This window comes from Lithobates pipiens, unplaced genomic scaffold, assembly GCF_037356315.1.
Source record: "Lithobates pipiens isolate NorthernLeopardFrog02 unplaced genomic scaffold, aLitPip1_a1.2 Scaffold_7, whole genome shotgun sequence".
NCBI classification, from domain to species: Eukaryota; Metazoa; Chordata; class Amphibia; order Anura; family Ranidae; genus Lithobates; species Lithobates pipiens.
In genome coordinates this window covers 1567814-1587600 of record NW_027507892.1, presented here as the reverse complement: position 1 = coordinate 1587600, position 19787 = coordinate 1567814, and the positions used below count along the sequence as shown (strand labels likewise).

At 45.6% G+C, this 19787-nt stretch overlaps 1 protein-coding gene across 2 annotated transcripts in view; it reads right to left on the bottom strand.

Moving 5' to 3' along the window:
* Positions 1-17438: 17438 nt before the first annotated feature.
* Positions 17439-19787, bottom strand: part of LOC143959297 (protein Lines homolog 1-like) — a 53461-nt gene continuing 51112 nt past the window's right edge. The window contains exon 9 of one of the 2 annotated variants that reach the window (XM_077467978.1): positions 17439-17798. In XM_077467978.1, coding sequence (XP_077324104.1) covers positions 17736-17798 — 63 coding nt within the window. In that variant the 3' untranslated portion in view covers positions 17439-17735. The remainder of the gene's footprint in view (positions 17799-19787) is intronic. The other variant, XM_077467979.1, reaches the window with a different exon arrangement.

Here is a 19787-nt window from a genome sequence, read left to right as displayed (position 1 = left end):
GCCTTGAAAGCATGGGATAGCTGCATATAGCGGAATAGATGCGAGGGGGGTACATGATTGCGAGATACCAGGTGATTAAAGGGGTGTATAGTCGTACCGGTCGTGAGGTCAGATAAGAGTTTTATGCCACATCTGGCCCAAATTTTGGGGTCTGGTAGTGAATAGAGGTGGGGTAAGGTAGGATTATTCCATAGGGGGGTGTGCGGGGAGATTGCAGTCCCCGGAAACCCCTCCAGTCCCAGTCCCGCCCGCCAGGCCCTTAGAGTTGTGTGCATAGAGGGTGTCAGGTCATAGGGGGCCCTGGGACCCCGCAGGGGTAAGTGGGTCAGGGCCTCCACGGATCGGACCACCGCAGCCTCCAGAACCACCGCAGTGTTGGACAGGTCTGGTGTCATCCACCAGACTACCGTGACCAACTGTGCTGCCAGAAAATATTTCTGGCAGTCAGGAAACGCCAACCCCCCCCGCAGCACCGGACGCATCAGCGTGGATAGTTTAAACCTATGGGGGCCGGAGCCCCAGAGGAAGGAAGAGAACAAACGATTCAATTTCGTAAAAAATGAGGAAGGAATCCATTGTGGGGAGTTACGGAATAGATAGGTAAATTTAGGGATTATCTTCATTTTGATGAGGTTAACGCGGCCTAAGAGGGATAGGGGAAGGTTTTCCCAGGCTTTCAACCTAACCTTGACATTTTGAACCACCGGATCTAGATTGAGGGGGATAAAACTGGATACGTCTCTCGAAACCCTCACTCCCAGATACACCATGTCATCTACCCATTGCAGTTGGATATTTGGCGGGGCTAGTCGTTTTGCCTCAGGGTCAATAGCCAGTAACTGGGACTTCGTCCAGTTCACCCGCAGTCCAGTTATCCTAGAAAAGTCAGTCAGTACTCGCAGCGCTCCCCTAAGAGAAGGGCCTGCGTCATTCAGAAAAAGCAGGAGGTCGTCAGCATACAGTGCCACCCTCTCCTCCAGCCAGGCCATTTTCAGTCCCTTTATATGGGGCGAGACCCGCAATGCATACTGATCATAATTTACCGTCATCTTAATAAAGTTCCATATACCATGTGCATTCATAATTTTGCTACAAGAGGAGAGTAAAAATAAACACTCCACCTTTCAGCCAATCCTTTCCAGAAATAGTGCAGTTACATTATCCTTGATTTTCCACAAATCCTCAGCTTGTTTACATATAGGAGACCATTCAGTATGACCAATGTGCCAAATACATAAAACTTATCTAAATCATGTCACATTACCATGTTCCAGCCATCCGACCAGGGGGTGTCCTCTACTGCATGTCCCGCACTTACTTTGTATGTTTTATGCCTCCACCTGTTTGATCTTTGCTTCCATCCAGTAATCTTCACCGGTGATCCGTTCAGAGGGGGGGAAAGAGGGTGGCGAGCTCCATGTCAGGCTGCAAGCCTACCGCTCAGCTACACCGCTGGCCAGGGGTCAAGTCCTGGGGAAAAAAGTGTGGGTACTCCCACCCAAGATTCATTCCCCCCACCAAAACAAACAAAAAAAAAATCATACGCTCATATGCACGAATGCTTCAAAAGTGGTATTGTTCATCCAATTTTCTTATTGTGTTCCTGCTCAGGAGATCTGTTAAAAAACAAGACAGATGAGGGATTGGATGACAGCTGGATGTAAACGGTCCACTTACATCCGACCGCCCATAGAGAAAAGAGGGCCGGTCATCCACCTGCTCACAATAAGCAAAAAAAAAAAAAAAAAAAGTCACTGCACTGCCTAGGGACAACCCTTGCTGGAGACCCCCTCCCCCAGCAGTTTTTTGCTTCCCATAGGGTCTTTTGGGTTGTTTTGTTCTGGTTACCCACCCTTGGGGGGGTCATTGCTTTGGGACTTCACTACAGTCCAGATTCTTGCCAGTCTGTGTCATTCAATAAACGTAAATGAAAACTGGATTTTTTTTTTTATCGTTCATTGAAGTACGCGGTTCCCGCCCCCTCTGGTTTTTGTTTATTTACTGCTTTGTGTCTAACTGAGCTACCTGCAAATGGGTTTGTACCTAGCCCTAGGCAGTGCTTTGTTTTTGTGTTTTTTTTTGTTTTGTTTTTTCTGCCTTTTTTTTGTTTTTGTTTTTCTGCCTAGTGTCCTCGCCTGAAGGTGGCAGCATATAACCCAGTCTTTATTAATGGAAGCCTATGTCCTGTATCAAAAAAGAAAAAAAAAAAAAGGGGGTAAAGTGGTTGTAAACCTCAGATATGAAATCTGAACAAAGCACATCCCTCTACAGCAGGGATATGCAATTAGCGGACCTCCCAGCTGTTGCAGAACTACGAGTCCCATGAGGCATAGCAAGACTCTGACAGCCACAGGCATGACACCCAGAGGCAGAGGCATGATGGGATTTGTTGTTTTGAAACAGCTGGAGGTCTGCTAATTGCATATCCCTGATCTATAGTGTGTATTTGTCTCTTGATGCCTCCTTCCTCTGCTATCAGTATGAATCACTTCTGACAAGTTATTTCTGACACCAAGACAAAATTGGTGAATGGGGGCGGGAGCTCCAGCTGATTAACAGCCTCAGCTCTGGTCCTGTGTGAAAGAGGGGTATGTGTCCTTTCCATCCAATCGGCTCTCCTCACTGATGTAACTGCAGCTGCCACTCAGAGCTGGGAGACCCTGTGTAAATGATGGACTTTAAACAGCTGTAAGGGGGCAGATTGCTGTAGATAACCAGGTACAACTTATGTAGGAAGATTTTTTTTCATCTCTGTGTATCACCTGAGGCCAGTCAATTCACTGGATATAGAAAATCTCTCCCCCCTACTTTAAAATCATCTTTACAGTTCAATAACACAGCTCAGAGTTTAGGATAGCAGTCAGGCATTCTATGGGGGTAAGAATATACCTGGCCAGCCGGGCTCACCATACACTCTCAGAGGTCTGGGGCCTCCCACTCCGATTCCTGCTCTCACTACAGCCGCTCTCTCCTGAGGATGCAGGCTGCATGGGGCAGGATCAGAGTGTACCTGGAGCTCCCCATCCCCTCTCTGCTGGCTATGGAATACATAACTGCTTCCCGTGTCCTCTTTGCGGCAATGCCATCACTGGGACACCAATTGGCGGGCAGCGTGGTGTGAATCAGCAGCTGCTTTGGGCCCTCCAACAAAAATTGGGCCTGGTCCAGTTTACCTGTTTTGCCCCGGGTTAAAGACAGCCTTGCCTGTGTGTAATTTAGTCTCAGTATAAAATACAGCTGTTCTGCGAAGCCCTCAGAGGTTTGTTAGAGAACCTTCATGAACACACCAGACAGGTCAGGGATAAAGTTGTGGAGACGTTTAAAGCAGGGTTATGTTATATTTTAAAAAAAAAAACAATATCCCAAGCTTTGATCATCTCACGGAGCTCTGTTCAATCCATCATCGGAAAATGGAAAGAGTATGGCGCAACTGCAAACCTACCAAGACATGGCCGTCCACCTAAACTGACAGGCCGGGCAAGGAGAGCATTCATCAGAGAAGCAGCCAAGAGGCCCATGGTAACTCTGGAGGAGCTGCAGAGATCCACAGCTCAGGAGGGAGAATCTATCTACAGGACAACAAAACTAGTCTTTATGGAAGAGTGACAAGAAGAAAGCCATTGTTGAAAGAAAGCCATAAGAAGTCCTGTTCACAGTTTGTGAGAAGCCATGTGGGGGACACAACAAACATGTGGAAGAAGGTGATCTAATCAGATGAGTCCAAAATTTTGATTTTTGGCCTAAAAGCAAAACGCTATGTGGGCCGGAAAACGGACACTGAAATACAAGGGGGGGGATTGAGACTTTATATGAGGCAAGTGATCGATAATCACAAAAATAATTTATTTGGATTAGTAAACATAGCACATTGCAGTAAAAATGATTTCATATATATATATATATATACACACACACACACCATAAATACATTACATATGCATACATGCATGAAAATTGAAACAATCCATCGCAATGACCCATTCTTGTTCTAGTAGATAAAATATCAAGCTGTTTATATGTTTATATGTATATATATGTTGTATACATATTCAACATTGTTATGTGTCATATTCTGAATGATTAATAGTACAAGTATAATATTTGCATCCCATGTAGCTCAACGCGTTTCGTGTTTGAAACCACTCATCAAGAGCGGATTCCTTGGTATGTATGAGCTTGGAATGGGAAAGATATGCAGTGTGATGGAAAGGGGGAACCTCTGGATTGGTCTGTCATGGGAGCTGCAGAGGCAAAACTGGCACATGAGACAAACACGCACAACAATATTCCCTTGGACTTAGTAACGTGATGTGATCCATGTGTGACGTATATAGAAGCCCTGACCGGCAAGTGAAAACTAACACTGCACGTCACCCTGAACACACCATCCCCACCGTGAAACATGGTGGTGGCAGCACTATGTTGTGGGGATGCTTTTCTTCAGCAGGGACAGGGAAGCTGGTCAGAGTTGATGGGAAGATGGATGGAGCCAAATACAGGGCAATCTTAGAAGAAAACCTGTTATGCGGCGTACACACGACCGGTCCGGACTTTCCGGAAGAATAGGTCCGTCTGAATCATTCCATCGGATAGTCCGATCGTGTGTGGGATAGTCCGATCGTTTTTCTTTAAAAAATTCAGATGGACCTAGAAATAGAACATGTTTCTAATCTGTCCGACAGACTCAATTCCTATCGGGAAAACCGTTCGTCTGTACTCTGGTCCAACGGACCAAATACAACCCAAGGGCAGCTATTGAACTTCCTTTTCTAGTCATCGTTCAAAACGAACGGACTTTCAAACTGACTTTAGTCCGTTCGTGTGTGGGCAAGTCCGTTCGTTCGGAAGACCGTCGGACCTTTTCTGACGGAAAGTCCGGTCGTGTGTACGCGGCCTTAGAGTCTGCAAAAGTCTTGAGACTGGGAAGTTAGGAAGCTAGTTGTTGGGTAATTTGGACAGGGAATAAACCCCAATCCTCATTAAATTTAATAGGTACGATGCGTGGTGGATGTGGAGAGGGGACTTGTACATCTTGCAGCATGTATGCATTCCTTGACCATCCGATCGAGGGTGAATACTGCTGTGCAAAATGTAAGGGCATCGTTTCCCTGGAAGCCCAGGTTCTGAATCTGGGGAAGCAATTGTCAGCAATGAGAAGTCCCTCCATACTAAAGGAGAGCCAGGAACGTACACGGCAGGGGCCAGTACAGAGGCGGGTAGAGACAAAGAGATGCAGGCACTAGCAAAGAGTAGATGGATGACAGTCAGGAAGGGTAGAGGGGGAAGTGCCAAGGAGGCTGACCCTGGGCTGGAACATCCCAATAAGTACGCTCCATTGAGTGATGTTGGTGAAACCAGTCTGGGACCAGCACTGCTGGAGCTGAGGGACTCTCCTAGCTGCCGGGGGAAGAACTCCTTCAGTGAGAGTGGGGGGGGGGGGGAAGCGAAGGGAAAGGAAAAGACAGATTCTGGTGGTAGAGGACTCAATTCTTAGAAGGACAGAGACGCCAATCTGTAACAAAGACCTGAAGCGCCGAACAGTATGTTGTCTACCGGGTGCTCGGGTTCGGCACATCACGGATCTGGTGGCACCAATGACAAAGTCAGAGGCAGATGGAGTGTCCTAAAGAATGATTTTAGGGACTTAGGAGCTAAATTGGGGAAAAGGAACTCCAAGGTAGTATTCTCAGGAATACTACCGGTACATTGAGCCACACCAGAAAGGCAGAGGGAGGTTAGGGAAGTAAACAAGTGGCTGAGGAGCTGGTGTAGTACGGAGGGGTTTGGGTTCCTGGAGGACTGGGGCGACTTCTCAGTCGATAACCTGTACTATAGAAGGGACAGACTGCACCTAAATGAGGAGGGTGCAGATCAGCTGGGAATGAAGATAGCTGAAAAGTTAGAGGGGTTTTTAAATTAGGTGATGGGGGGGTTTCAGAGGTAGAGATAGTCAGCGTGGAACATATTCCAGAGGGTAGTATTGGGGGAATTAGTGGTAGGTTGACCAAAGCACATAAACCTAAGGTAAGTATAGTAGCAAAACCCTAGTTGCAATATCAAAACACCCAATAAAAGGATAATATGCAACCAGTCTAAATTATGTGCCATGTTCACCAATACCAGGAGCCTGGCGGACAAGATGGGTGAACTAGAGATACTATTGTACAAGGAGGATTTGGATTTTGTGCGAATTTCAGAGACCTGGTTCAACAGCTCTCATGATTGGCTGGCAAACATTCAAGGGTATTCCCTTTATCGCAAGGATAGAGAGGGTAAAAAGGAGGAGGGGTATGCCTATATATCAAGAATAATGTACAAGTGAATGCGAGAGAAGACATCACTAAGGGAGCTAGGGAGGAGGTAGAATCCTTATGGGTCGAACTCCAAAATTGATGAAGCCAAGGGGAAAATAATACTGGGAGTATGCTATAGACCCCCTAACCTGAGGGAGGAAGGGGAGACAGATCTCCTATCACAATTTGGATTAGCAGCAAGGATGGAAAGTGTTATTATAATGGGGGATTTTAATTATCCAGACAGACTGGGCGGAGGGAACCACGCATTCATCTAAGGCTCACCAGTTCCTAAATGTCTTTCAGGACAATTTTATGGGTCAGATGGTAGACGCACCAACTAGAAATAAAGCGTTATTGGATCTACCGATTACCAATAATACAGACCTGATCACGGATGTGGAAATATGGGGCAATTTAGGGAACAGCAATCACAGGTCAATTGGCTTCCGTATAAATCACACAAATAGGAAACATAAAGGGAATACAAAGACACTGAATTTCAAAAGAGCCAACTTCCCTAAACTACGAACCTTACTAGCAGGCATAAATTGGGATAAAATCTTAGGAACAAAGAACACGGAGGAGAGATGGGTTTGCTTTAAGAGCATATCAAATAAGGGCATTAGCCAATGCATCCCATTGGGTAATAAATGTAAAAGAGCGAACAAAAAGTCTTGGATGGCTTAACTCCAATGTAAAAATGCATATAAAAGCAAAGAAGAAGGCCTTCAAAAAATACAAGGTTAAGAGATCATCATCAGCATTCAGACTTTATAAAGAATGCAACAAGAAATGCAAGGGTGCAATAAGGATGGCTAAGATAGAACATGAAAGACACATAGTGGAGGAGAGCAAAAAAAATCCTAAGAAATTCTTTAAGTATATAAAGAGTAAAAAAGAGAGGATAGACCATATTGGCCCCATAAAGAATGAGGAAGGGCATCTGGTTACAAAGGATGGGGAGAATGGGAAGTTATTGAATTTATTCTTCTCCTCAGTCTTCACGAGGGAATCAGGGGGCTTCAGTAACCTAAACTGGAGGGTGTATCCTCATGACACATCACATGAAGCACCTCCATAGTTAACAGAAGACAGAATTAAAATTAGACTTGGGAAACTTAAGGCCGCGTACACACGCGGGGACTGTTCGCTCAACTTTGTTCGTCAAACAGTTTCAGCAGACAGTCCGCTCAAAATTAGCATGGACGGACTTGGCCACACACGACGAACGAACAGTCCGCTGAAACCCTGCGCGATGACGTGAACGGCACGTACGACGGGACTAGAAAACGACGTCCTATACACTGCAATGCAACCTTCGGCGTATAAATTCTTTCTGAGCATGCGCGGAACTTAGTTTGACGAACAAGCCTACACACGCGGGGACTGTCCGCTCAAACCAAGTTTCAGCGGACAGTTTTTCGGGATTTCCGAAAAACTTTGTTCGTCAAACTGTCCGCTGAAGCCCACACACGAGCGGACTGTCCGCTGAAACACTGTTCAGCGGACAAAGTTGAGCGAACAGTCCCCGCGTGTGTACGCGGCCTAACACTAATAAATCACCGGGACCAGATGGCTTGCACCCGAGGGTACTTAGGGAACTCGGTCAAGTAATTGCCAGATCATCGTTCTTAATTTTTACCGACAGTCTACTGACTTGAATGGTTCCAACTGTTTGGAGAAAAGCCAATGTAGCACCGATATTTAAAAAGGGCCCAAAATACATCCCTGGGAATTACAGACCAGTTCGCCTAACATCAATAGTATGTAAACTCTTGGAGGGGGTGATAATGGACTATATACAAGATTTTAGTAATGAGAATGGTATCATTAGCAGTAATCAGCATGGATTCATGAAGAATCGTTCTTGCCAAACCAATCTACTAACCTTCTATGAGGAGGTGAGTTGCCATCTAGATAAAGGAAGGCCCGTAGATGTGGCGTATCTGGATTTTGCAAAAGCATTTGACACAGTTCCCCATAAACGTTTACTGTACAAAATAAGGTCTGTTGGCATGGACCATAGGATGAGTACATGGATTGAAAACTGGCTACAAGGGCGAGTTCAGAGGGTGGTGATAAATGGGGAGTACTCGGAATGGTCAGGGGTGGGTAGTGGGGTCCCCCAGGGTTCTGTGCTGGGACCAATCCTATTTAATTTATTCATAAACAACCTGGAGGATGGGGTAAACAGTTCAATCTCTGTATTTGTGGATGATACTAAGCTAAGCAGGGCAATAACTTCTCCGCAGGATGTGGAAACCTTGCAAAAAGATCTGAACAAATTAATGGGGTGGGCAACTACATGGCAAATGAGGTCAATGCAGAAAAATGTAAAATAATGCATTTGGGTGGCAAAAATATGAATGTAATCTATACACTGGGGGGGAGAACCTCTGGGGGAATCTAGGATGGAAAAGGACCTGGGGGTCCTAGTAGATAGGCTCAGTAATGGCATGCAATGCCAAGCTGCTGCTAACAAAGCAAACAGAATATTGGCATGCATTAAAAAGGGGATCAACTCCAGAGATAAAATGATAATTCTCCCGCTCTACAAGACTCTGGTCTGGCCGCACCTGGAGTATGCTGTCCAGTTCTGGGCACCAGTCCTCAGGAGGGATGTACTGGAAATGGAGCGACTACAAAGAAGGGAAACAAAGCTAATAAAGGGTCTGGAGGATATTCGTTATGAGGAAAGGTTGGGAGGAGACACGCTTGAGAGGGGATATGATTTCTATATACAAATACCGTACTGGTGACCCCACAATAGGGAGAAAACTTTTACGCGGAAGGGAGTTTAACAATACACGTGGCCACTCATTAAAATTAGAAGAAAAGAGGTTTAACCTTAAACTACGTAGAGGGTTCTTTACTGTAAGAACTGTAAGGATGTGGAATTCCCTTCCACAGGCAGTGGTCTCAGCGGGCGGGCATTGATAGTTTTAAGAAACTATTAGATAAGCACCTGAATGACCACAACATACAGGGATATACAATGTAATACTGACATATAATCACACACATAGGTTGGACTTGTGTCTTTTTTCAACCTCACCTACTATGCAACTATGTCAGATTTTCCTATAGTTTCATAGTTGAGGTATACCTATGATGACAATTACAGGCCTCTCTCATCTTTTTAAGTGGGAGAACTTGCACAATTGGTGGCTGACTAAATACTTTTTTGCCCCACAGAGTTCCACCCATTTAAACGTTCGTCTCCCCCGCGTCAGGATTGTAACTGTGGGCACCAAGCTGCGGCTTCACAGCCAGGCACGCACTGCGCATGCATGAGCCACTCTGCACGCTGTGAAACGCCAGGCAATCTTCTGGGACCTGTGACGTGTCCCAGAAGATTGCAGGGAAGAGGTGATCTTTCTTTCGGGACCGCAGAGCCCCGGGAGGAAGTGGGAGCTGGGTGCCTGTAAAAACTGGGTACCCGCTCCTCCCCCCCCCAAAAAAAATGACATGCCAAATGTGGCACGTCAGGGAGTCACCTTCATTTAAAGCGGACGTTCCATTTTTGGGTGGAACGCTGCTTTAAAGAGGAAGTAAACCCTAATGGGTTTTTACTTCCTCTTTATATTCCCCTGCAAAGTAAAAGCATAATGCGCTAGTATGCATCACATTATGTTGCACTTACCTGCAAACGAAGCCCGCGATGTCCCAGAGGTCCCTGCTGGTGGCCGCGTCCATCTTCACCCCTCTTCCCCCTGTGAGTGGCCGGAGTCTAATGTCACTCCCGCACGGTAGACATCGGTCACAGCGCGGGCCCTTTCTTAAGTGCGCATGTGCCGATGACGTTGGCGCAAGCGTATATGGTAAATATCTGCTAAACCGTGCAGGTTTAGGAGATGTTTCCAGTAGCTATAAAAAGGCTTACCTGTAGGGAAAAGTGGTGTGTAAGGGTTTACAAACATTTTAAGTGCAGTGATAATACACGATTAGGGATGAGCCGAACATCCCCCCCGTTCGGTTCGCACCAGAACATGCGAACAGGCAAAAAATTTGTTCGAACACGCGAACACCGTTAAAGTCTATGGGACACGAACATGAATACTCAAAAGTGATAATTTTAAAGGCTTATATGCAAGTTATTGTCATAAAAAGTGTTTGGGGACCCGGGTCCTGCCCCAGGGGACATGTATCAATGCAAAAAAAAAAAAAGTTTTAAAAACGTCTGTTAAACAATAAAAGTGTAATATTCCTTTAAATTTCATACCTGGGGGGTGTCTATAGTATGCCTGTAAAGGGGCGCATGTTTCCCGTGTTTAGAACAGTCTGACAGAAAAATTAAATTTCTAAAAAGGAAAAAAAAAAGAAAGTAATTTAAAACTACTCGTGGCTACAATGAATTGTTGGTCCGCAATACACATAAAATGTAATTGATAAAAATGGCATGAGGAATTCCCCACAGGGGGACCCCGAACCAAGATATATATAAAAAAAAAAATGCGTGGGGGTCCCCCTAAATTCCATACCAGGCCCTTCAGGTCTGGTATGGATATTAAGGGGAACACCACGGCAAAATAAAAAATAAAAATAATATGGCGTGGAGTTCCCCCATAAATCCGTATCAGACCCTTATCGAAGCATGCAACCTGGCAGGCCACAGGAAAAAGGGGGGGGGATGATGACGAGAGAGCGACCCCCCCCTCCCGAACCGTACCAGGCCACATGCCCTCAACATTGGGAGGCATGTCCCCAAAGTTGATGGGGAGAAGGGCCTCATCCCCACAACCCTTGCCCGGTGGTTGTGGGGGGTCTGCGGGCAGGGGGCTTATCGGAATCTGGAAGCCCCCCTTTAACAAGGGGACCCGCAGATGCCGTTCCCCCTGTGTGAATTGGTAATGGGGTACAAATGTACCCCTACCATTTCACAAAAAAAGTGACAAAAAGGTGACAAAAAGGTTAAAAAAAATAAAAATCAAAAAACACAAGACAGTTTTTGACAAGTCCTTTATTAAATTCTTCTTCGCTCTTCTTCTTTCTTCTGGTCTTCCTTCGGTGTTCTTCTTCTTCGTCATCATCTTCTTCCTCCGCTCTTCTTGTCCCGCATCTTGCTCTGGCTTCTTCTCCGCAGGGGTCTTCAGCAGTGTGACGCTTTCGCTTCTTCTGACACTTCTTAAATAACAGAGGGCGGGGCCACCCGGTGACTGTAAACAGCCCTCCTCTGATGCACGGGGACTTCCCTATGGCTTTCCCCGTGTTGTCAGAGGGGGGCGGGGTTACCCGTTTACGTAAACGTATTGTTTCACTTTAAGCATTATTAAAGTCACTGCTCCCGAAAAAATGGCCGTTTTTAAAACTTTTTTTTTGCGTTGATACATGTCCTCTGAGGCAGGACCCGGGTCCCCAAACACTTTTTTTATGACAATACCATGCATATAAGCCTTTAAAATTAGCACTTTTGATTTCGCCCATAGACTTTTAAGGGTGTTCCGCAGCTTTCGAATTTGCCACGAAAACCCAAAAATGTTCGCTGTTTTGGCAAACTGGCGAACAGCCAATGTTCGAGTCGAACATGAGTTCAACTCAAACATAAAGCTCATCCCTGTACACGACCACTAGGTGTCCCTAGCAGATTAACAAACAAAGTGAACGTGGAAATTAATATAAAAACATATAATACCACCAGATATCTCCATTATATAAACTTTATTAAATTAGACTTTTAGTACAATGTCCAAAGACTCAATATAATGTCCAAAGCAACTTCCATCAAATGATTTTGGTATTACATGTTTTATAATCTGTTTATATTGCTAATTTGCACGTTCACTTTGTTTGTTAATCTGCTAGAGACACCTAGTGGTCGTGTAGTATCACTGCACTTTATCCATGTAATATTTTGGTAGCCTCCCTGCCGGTATTCCCGAGCGTGGCTCGGGGTGAGATTTAATTACCATAAGCGGTATTCCCGAGCCAGGATCGCATCGCTGGATCCATGTAAGGGTTACTTACCTTGTCCCCTGGATCCAGCGATGTCTCCCTGCTGTGATCAGCGAGCCGCCGTGTCTCACTCGATCTGTGACAGTGCCGAGCTCCGTTCCCTGCGAGCGTTGCGACGCATAGGGACCGAGTTCAGGGCCAAATTCAAAAAGTAAAAAAATACAGTATACTGTAATCTTACAGATTACATTACTGTATCAAATAATTACACGTACCCTTTGTGCCTAGTGGTTTCTCCAGTGTCCTGCATGTAGTTTTATATTATAAATACTGTTCTATATGCCAGGAAACTGGAGATTGTCCATAGCAACCAAAAAATGTCAGTTTACATCAAAAGTGGTTATAGACCAGCTAGAAAACAGCGATAATAAATTATAATCACTCGCAGAATTGAGCGATAGTAATTTGTGGGGAAATTCATCAAACACTAAACACACACACACATATATATATATCTCAAATTTACGATTTCATATTTCAAATTTTATCATACCCGGGATGTCTATTAGACTCTTGTTTGGACAGATTTAAAAGTGAATTATTTCTAAGAATTACAGGTCTACAATATAAAACACTAAATTCCCATGCAAAATAATGGTACCGCTTTCAGCACCTAAAATCTGAAATAATCGTACCGCCAGGGAGGTTAAAGGAATAGGGTGCGCAGTCTATTACAGTACATTTATGTTTTTTTTTTTTTTTTTTAAACTTTACAATGAGCAGCCCCTACTATTTTTATCTATTATACACATTCACCCATTAGCGCAGGTGAGGGGATAACTTTTTTCTGTTTATTCTCCCCATTTCACGCCTTATTTACTAAACTCTGGGGAAAAGAAGTGTATCTGCATTTGCAAAGTGCACAGTCTATGTGCCCCTGAGTACCCATCCCTTCATCTCTACATGGAGACAAACTGTTCTCCGCAATGAAATCTAGCTGAAGCGATTTTTGGGCTGCTTCCAGTAAATCTTTTGCCAGAACCAGAATGAAAGGATCCATCAGACTTTTTTTTATTTTTATTTTTTTACCAATTCCTGACAGTTTGTGATATATACCCTTCTATGCTTATGCAATCTTCAGCACATGGGATGAATAATTTACATCTTTTTATGTGGAACTTTAAAATTACGACTTGGATGGCCTGGTAGTCAATATGTCCAGCATTGAAGGGCTCAGTACGCTTATTGGAAGATGAGCAGCAATAGGATTTCCAGCACTCCTTCACAATCTCAGGCTGGTGTCCATGGTGAGATTCTTCCAAGATAGCGGAAGGAAAAAAGGGAAGGATTTCCCTGACTCCATTCCTGAGCCACCAGCAGGCATGTACTGGCCATCGGGACTACCGGGAGTTTCCCGGTGGGCCGATGGCTCGGTGGGCCACTCTGATGTAAGGGAGCTGGTGACGGGACACTCTGATGTAAGGGGGCTGCTGACGGGACACTCTGTTGTAAGGGGGCTGCTGACGGGACACTCTGTTGTAAGTGGGCTGCTGACGGGACACTCTGTTGTAAGTGGGCTGCTGACGGGACACTATGTTGTAAGTGGGCTGCTGATGGGACACTCTGGTGTAAGGGGGCTGCTGACGGGACACCCTGATGTAATGGGGCTGCTGACGGGACACCCTGATGTAATGGGGCTGCTGACGGGACACCCTGATGTAAGGGGGCTGCTGACGGGACACTCTGATGTAAGGGGGCTGCTGACGGGACAACCTGATGTAAGGGGGCTGCTGACGGGACAACCTGATGTAAGGGGGCTGCTGACGGGACAACCTGATGTAAGGGGGCTGCTGACGGGACAACCTGATGTAAGGGGGCTGCTGACGGGACAACCTGATGTAAGGGGGCTGCTGACGGGACAACCTGATGTAAGGGGGTGGTGACGGGACAACCTGATGTAAGGGGGTGGTGACGGGACAACCTGATGTAAGGGGGCTGGTAATGGGACACTCTGATGTAAGGGGGTGCTGATGAGACACTAAAAATGTAAATTGGCCGGTCTGGATGAAGTCCAGGGCCAAATTTATTTCCCAGTCCAGCCTCGGCCACCAGACTAGCGATAACTTGGCTTTGGGCGTCAGGCGCGTTGGTTGAGATTGTGAGTTCTTCTCCCACACTACCAAAATGTTTAACAATTAAGTGACCAGGAGTGGAATTCAGCAAATGGGACTGCCTCGTAAGAGGCCAATATCAAGAACTCCCATGCAAAAGCGGATTGAAACTCAAAAATGTGAACGTTTGGCATTTGTCTTGTGGAAGAAAAACTCTGGCCTGAAGAGTATCAAGGATTAAACAAGTTATGAGTTGGTTCCAGTGCTGATTTTCTGGGAAATATTTGTAAAGCAAATAGACATTCTAAGCTTTTATATCCAATGTAGGGTGAATGGAATGCCCCAATTTGGTTTGGGGCCAATGAACAGTTTGAAAAATGTGTACTTTTGGAGCAATGGTCAAGACTCCTGACTCAAGAAAGCTCGGAGAGTAGCATAAAGTTATGCTAACCTGTGCAGAGACACAGTAAAGGTCGGGTAACATGAAGTGAGGTGGAGGCAAAAACAGAACTCCTACAGATCACCTTTTTCACCCATGCATTTGAGATTATTTCTACAGTGGTGTGAAAAAGTGTTTGCCCCCTTCCTCATTTCCTGTTCCTTTGCATGTTTGTCACACTTAAGTGTTTCGGAACATCAAACCAATTTAAACAATAGTCAAGGACAACACAAGTAAACACAAAATGCAATTTGTAAATGAAGGTGTTTATTATTAAAGGTGAAAAAAAATCCAAACCATCATGGCCCTGTGTGAAAAAGTGATTGCCCCCTAAACCTAATAACTGGTTGGGCCACCCTTAGCAGCAACAACTGCAACCAAGCGTTTGCGATAACGTGCTATGAGGCTTTTACAGCGTCCTGGAGGAATTTTGGCCCACTCATCTTTGCAGAATTGTCCTAATTCAGTTACATTAGAGGGTTTTCGAGCATGAACGGCCTTTTTAAGGTCATACCACAACATCTCAATAGGATTCAGGTCAGGACTTTGGCTAGGCCACTCCAAAGTCTTCATTTTGTTTTTCTTCAGCCATTCGGTGGTGGACTTGCTGGTGGGTTTAGGATCATTGTCCTGCTGCAGAACCCAAGTTCGTTTCAGCTTGAGTACACGAACAGATGGTCGGACATTCTCCTTCAGGATCTCTTGGTAGACAGCAGAATTCATAGTTCCTTTTATCACGGCAAGTCTTCCAGGTCCTGAAGCAGCAAAACAGCCCCAGACCATCACACTACCACCACCATATTTTACTGTTGGTATAATGTTCTTTTTATGAAATGCAGTGTTCCTTCTACGCCAGATATACTTGGACACACACCTTCCAAAGAGTTCCACTTTTGTCTCATCGGTCCACAGAATGTTGTCCCAAAAGTCTTGGGGATCATCAAGATGTGTTGTGGAGAAATTGAGACGAGCTTTGATGTTCTTTTTGCTCAGCAGTGGTTTTCTCCTTGGAACTCTGCCATGCAGGCCATTTTTGCCCAGTCTTTTCCTGATGGTGGAGGCATGAACGCTGACCTTAACTGAGGCAAGTGAGGCCTGCAGTTCCTTGGACGTTGTTGTGGGGTCTTTTGTGACCTCTTGGATGAGTCGTCGCTGCGCTCTTGGGGTAATTTTGGGCGGCCGGCCACTCCTGGGAAGGTTCACCACTGTTCCATGTCTTCGCCATTTGTGGATAATGGCTCTCACTGTGGTTCGCTGGATTCCCAAAGCTTTGGAAATGGCTTTATGACCCTTTCCAGACTGATAGATCTCAATTACTTTCTTTCTCAATTGTTCCTGAATTTCTTTGGGTCTCGGCATGATGTGTAGCTTTTAAAGATCTTCTGGTGGACCTTACTGTGTCAAGCAGCTCCTATTTAAGTGATGCCTTGATTGTGAACAGGTGTGGCAATAATCAGGCCTGGGTGTGGCTAGAGAAATTGAACTCAGGTGTGGACAACCACAGTTATAGTATGTTTTAACAAGGGGGGCAATCACTTTTTCACACAGGGCCATGATGGTTTGGATTTTTTTTCACCTTTAATAATAAACACCTTCATTTACAAATTGCATTTTGTGTTTACTTGTGTTGTCCTTGACTATTGTTTAAATTGGTTTGATGTTCCGAAAAACACTTAAGTGTGACAAACATGCAAAGGAACAGGAAATGAGGAAGGGGGCAAACACTTTTTCACACCACTGTAGGTGTCCACAGCTTGGAGGCCAGGAGGTGCATAGCCAACTAGCCAACAGATGCCCTCCACTTTGGAGAGGTGGGGGGGGGGGGTGTGTCTTTATTGTGAGGATTTGTTTGTAGGTTTGGAAGATTTGGGAGTCCCCGGTCTAGATCTGGCGTTGCAATGGGTAGCTTGCGAAAAAAAAAAAAATGGAACTCTCTTTATAATCAGAGGCTGGAAAATGATTACCAGGTTGAAGCTTGATGAGGTAAAAAATAAAAAGGAAGAAGGAGTACTCTTACTGCCAGTGACATCTTTACCAAAGGTATCTAAGATAGCCCCAAAGTGATGTCCTCTGTCAAAGTATAGGCAGTAAGAGTTTTTTGCACTGGTGTTCAGAAGACCCACATTTTATCAACAGGTCAACGGACCAGAGATTAATACGGATAATAAGCCACCCACACAATCGTGTAATGCGTCAGGCATAAGCAGAGAGCAACTAATTCAGCTATCGGAGCCGAGAGGTTGTCCAGGCTGGGGCAAGAGTCACGATAATATGGTCGGGATCCATCCAGCAGCCTGGACCATCACCTGGCTCGGCCTCTCAACGAGCTGCTAAGAGCCTGAGCCAGCTGCCCCTGCCCCCTCCACAGCTCAGTACTCCAGTGAGCACGCAGGGGGCAGAGCAGAGATCCAGTGACTGAGAACTGAGTGATCGCTCGGTTCGCAGCCTTAGACGGTGGGGGACAGATGTAGCATCAGACCGATGCTGCATCCACCTAGTGAAGTACTCTTGGGGAAAAAAAACAAAAACACTACTCTTAATAAAACTGCTTCTTTTTGGCCCAAGGAGAATTGTAAAATATACATTGTGGCCCTTATACTGAAAAGATTGGAGACTCCTGGTGTAGAACATCACTATTCATGATCTGTAGTCAAAGTCTGAAGAAAATGCACAAATACATCACTCAGAACTGCTCGGTGCTTCTTTAGTAACAGTTTCTTTATTTTCTTTTTCACATATTGACAGGTTTCATTATAATAAATACCTGACATGCATTTGTCAATGTTGAAGAAAACATGGAGGCCATCATTCCGAACCTTTTCTTTGAAAAAACGTTAGTGGCCTGGCTGCTACGGCAATCCGAGGGCTTTCGTATTTCAAAGTCACTGACCAGGAACAAAGTATGCAGACAAGGAGTTGCGACTTCATTTTCTGCATACAAACTCTGAGTCTGGGGCTCAAAGGAACCAAAGCTAGGAGAGAGACAGGCAAAATTTCCTATGAGGTCAAGCAATGGCAGCCCCTATATTTCACATCATATGTTCCATCAGAACAGGTTCCCTTTAAAATAAGAACAGAGAGGTCAAATACATGCACATAATACGAGATTGTGTTTTCAGTCTTTCTGGACCTGCCATGGTAAAGGGTTTGTAGTCCCCTTCAGGCCAGGAGCACATCACAGTACCGAGTCTCAATTTCTCAGGGTAACTTCAATTTTAATTAGTCCCAACAGACTCATGGCTCAGAACATCAAATGGAGCAGTACATTAGATAAATATAATTCATATAAAAATAGTGTTTAGCACCCATGGAGCAATTCAATTTACCACATTACAGATCGATGTAATAAAACACTCCTAGGATGTTGATCCCATTTAGATCTGAATAAAGTGAACTGTTGATGACTGGGGGGGGGGGGGGGGTCACCATGAAAGGCAGTGGCACCTGATATAATCGGACTCCAATGTAAAATATAAGCCACGGCCCCTGAGGTTCAAATGTACCAAATGCCCTAAACCCATCATCCCCAACACCGCCAACTCCCTCTGCAGCCAACATGCAAACTCCATTACTTGCTGTGCCCCCCAAACCTCATTATCCCTCCTTCACACCTAACCACCTCCCACTCCTATAACACCACCCATATTGCACAATATATGCTCCCCCTCTTCCATAGAAAATGAATTGGCTCCACAATTACTATGCATCATAATCCAGGACAATCCTTGGCGCTGTAGTAAGTCTATCCAAAAAGAGCGTGGAACATGTTTCAAGGGTTCTGCCCTCTTAAGTGAGCTCTGAGGAAGAGGGCACAGCCCTTGAAAACATGCAAGACATGCTCTTTTGGATGGATGTGCTACAGCACCAAGGATTGGACGGTGATACATGCGTACGTTGGAATTTGGTTTATTAATAAAAGGTTTTATGGTAATGCACTAGACAGGTGCATCGCCTTCTTTCTTTCCTCTTGTTCCAGTTTGGTTTTCCCCAATCTGAAGTGGCGTTTTGGCTCCATGTGGCGATTCTTCATAATCAGTTCCACTAGAGAAGAGGAACTTATTTTGGGCAAAATTTTGGACTCCTAGCACTGAGGGTTCTTCCATCTGTAGCATTGACATGAACATTGCCTTTGTAATCCTAACAGTGGCAGCCCATCCATAAGGGAGCAGGAGCACCGCCCCCTAATCCATGCACCCGGCACCCTAATCTACATGCAGGATGCCAGTTGCATGGATTCTAATAGGGTTTGTTTTTGTTTTTTGAAGCACATGATTAGAATCTGAGGCTTTAATTGGCTTCAAAAAAGGGTGGGCTCAGGGCACAGAGCACTGCTCCCCAAGCCCACCCAGTTCTGTGACAATAACAAAATATTCGCCATTGTCTTCCTTATTCTCCTCCTGGTCAAATCAGGAAGCGGGCCAGGGAGTCTCAGGACACAATTCTGTTTGCCCAGGAGGAGAAGCCCCAGCACCCCTCAGCTGGAGCAAGGAGCAGCAGCCCTACCCCCTCCTCATCTCCGAAGGCAAGGCTGCCTTCCCGTCCATCACCCAGGGGTGGTTTGGCAGCAATGCGAGTGAGGGGGCAGGTTTGTTTGCACCCCCCCCCCCCCCCCATTTTTAAATATTGAGCACCAGCCACCACTATATCCTAACTAGCCTTAAAGCGGGAGTCCACCGGGACTCCGCGTTTTTTTTTTTTTTTTTTTAAAGCCAGCAGCTACAAATACTGCAGCTGCTGACTTTTAAAATAGTGACACTTACCTGTCCAGCGCGCCCGTGATGTCGGCACCCGAAGCCGATCTCTAGATCATCTGTAAGGTGCTGCCGCCGCCATCTTGGGTATGGGAATCAGGAAATGGAGCCTTTCGGCTTCATTTCCCGGTTCCCTACTGCGCAATGCGCGAATCGCGCTGCGCAATAAGGACGGTCCCTGCTGCCTCTGGGATCTGTGTGTTTCCCAGCAGGCAGCGGGGCACTTGCGGAAAGGGGCGGGCACTTGCGGAAAGGGGCGTAATCTACACCCCTTTCCGCAGAGAGCTATCCCGGAAGT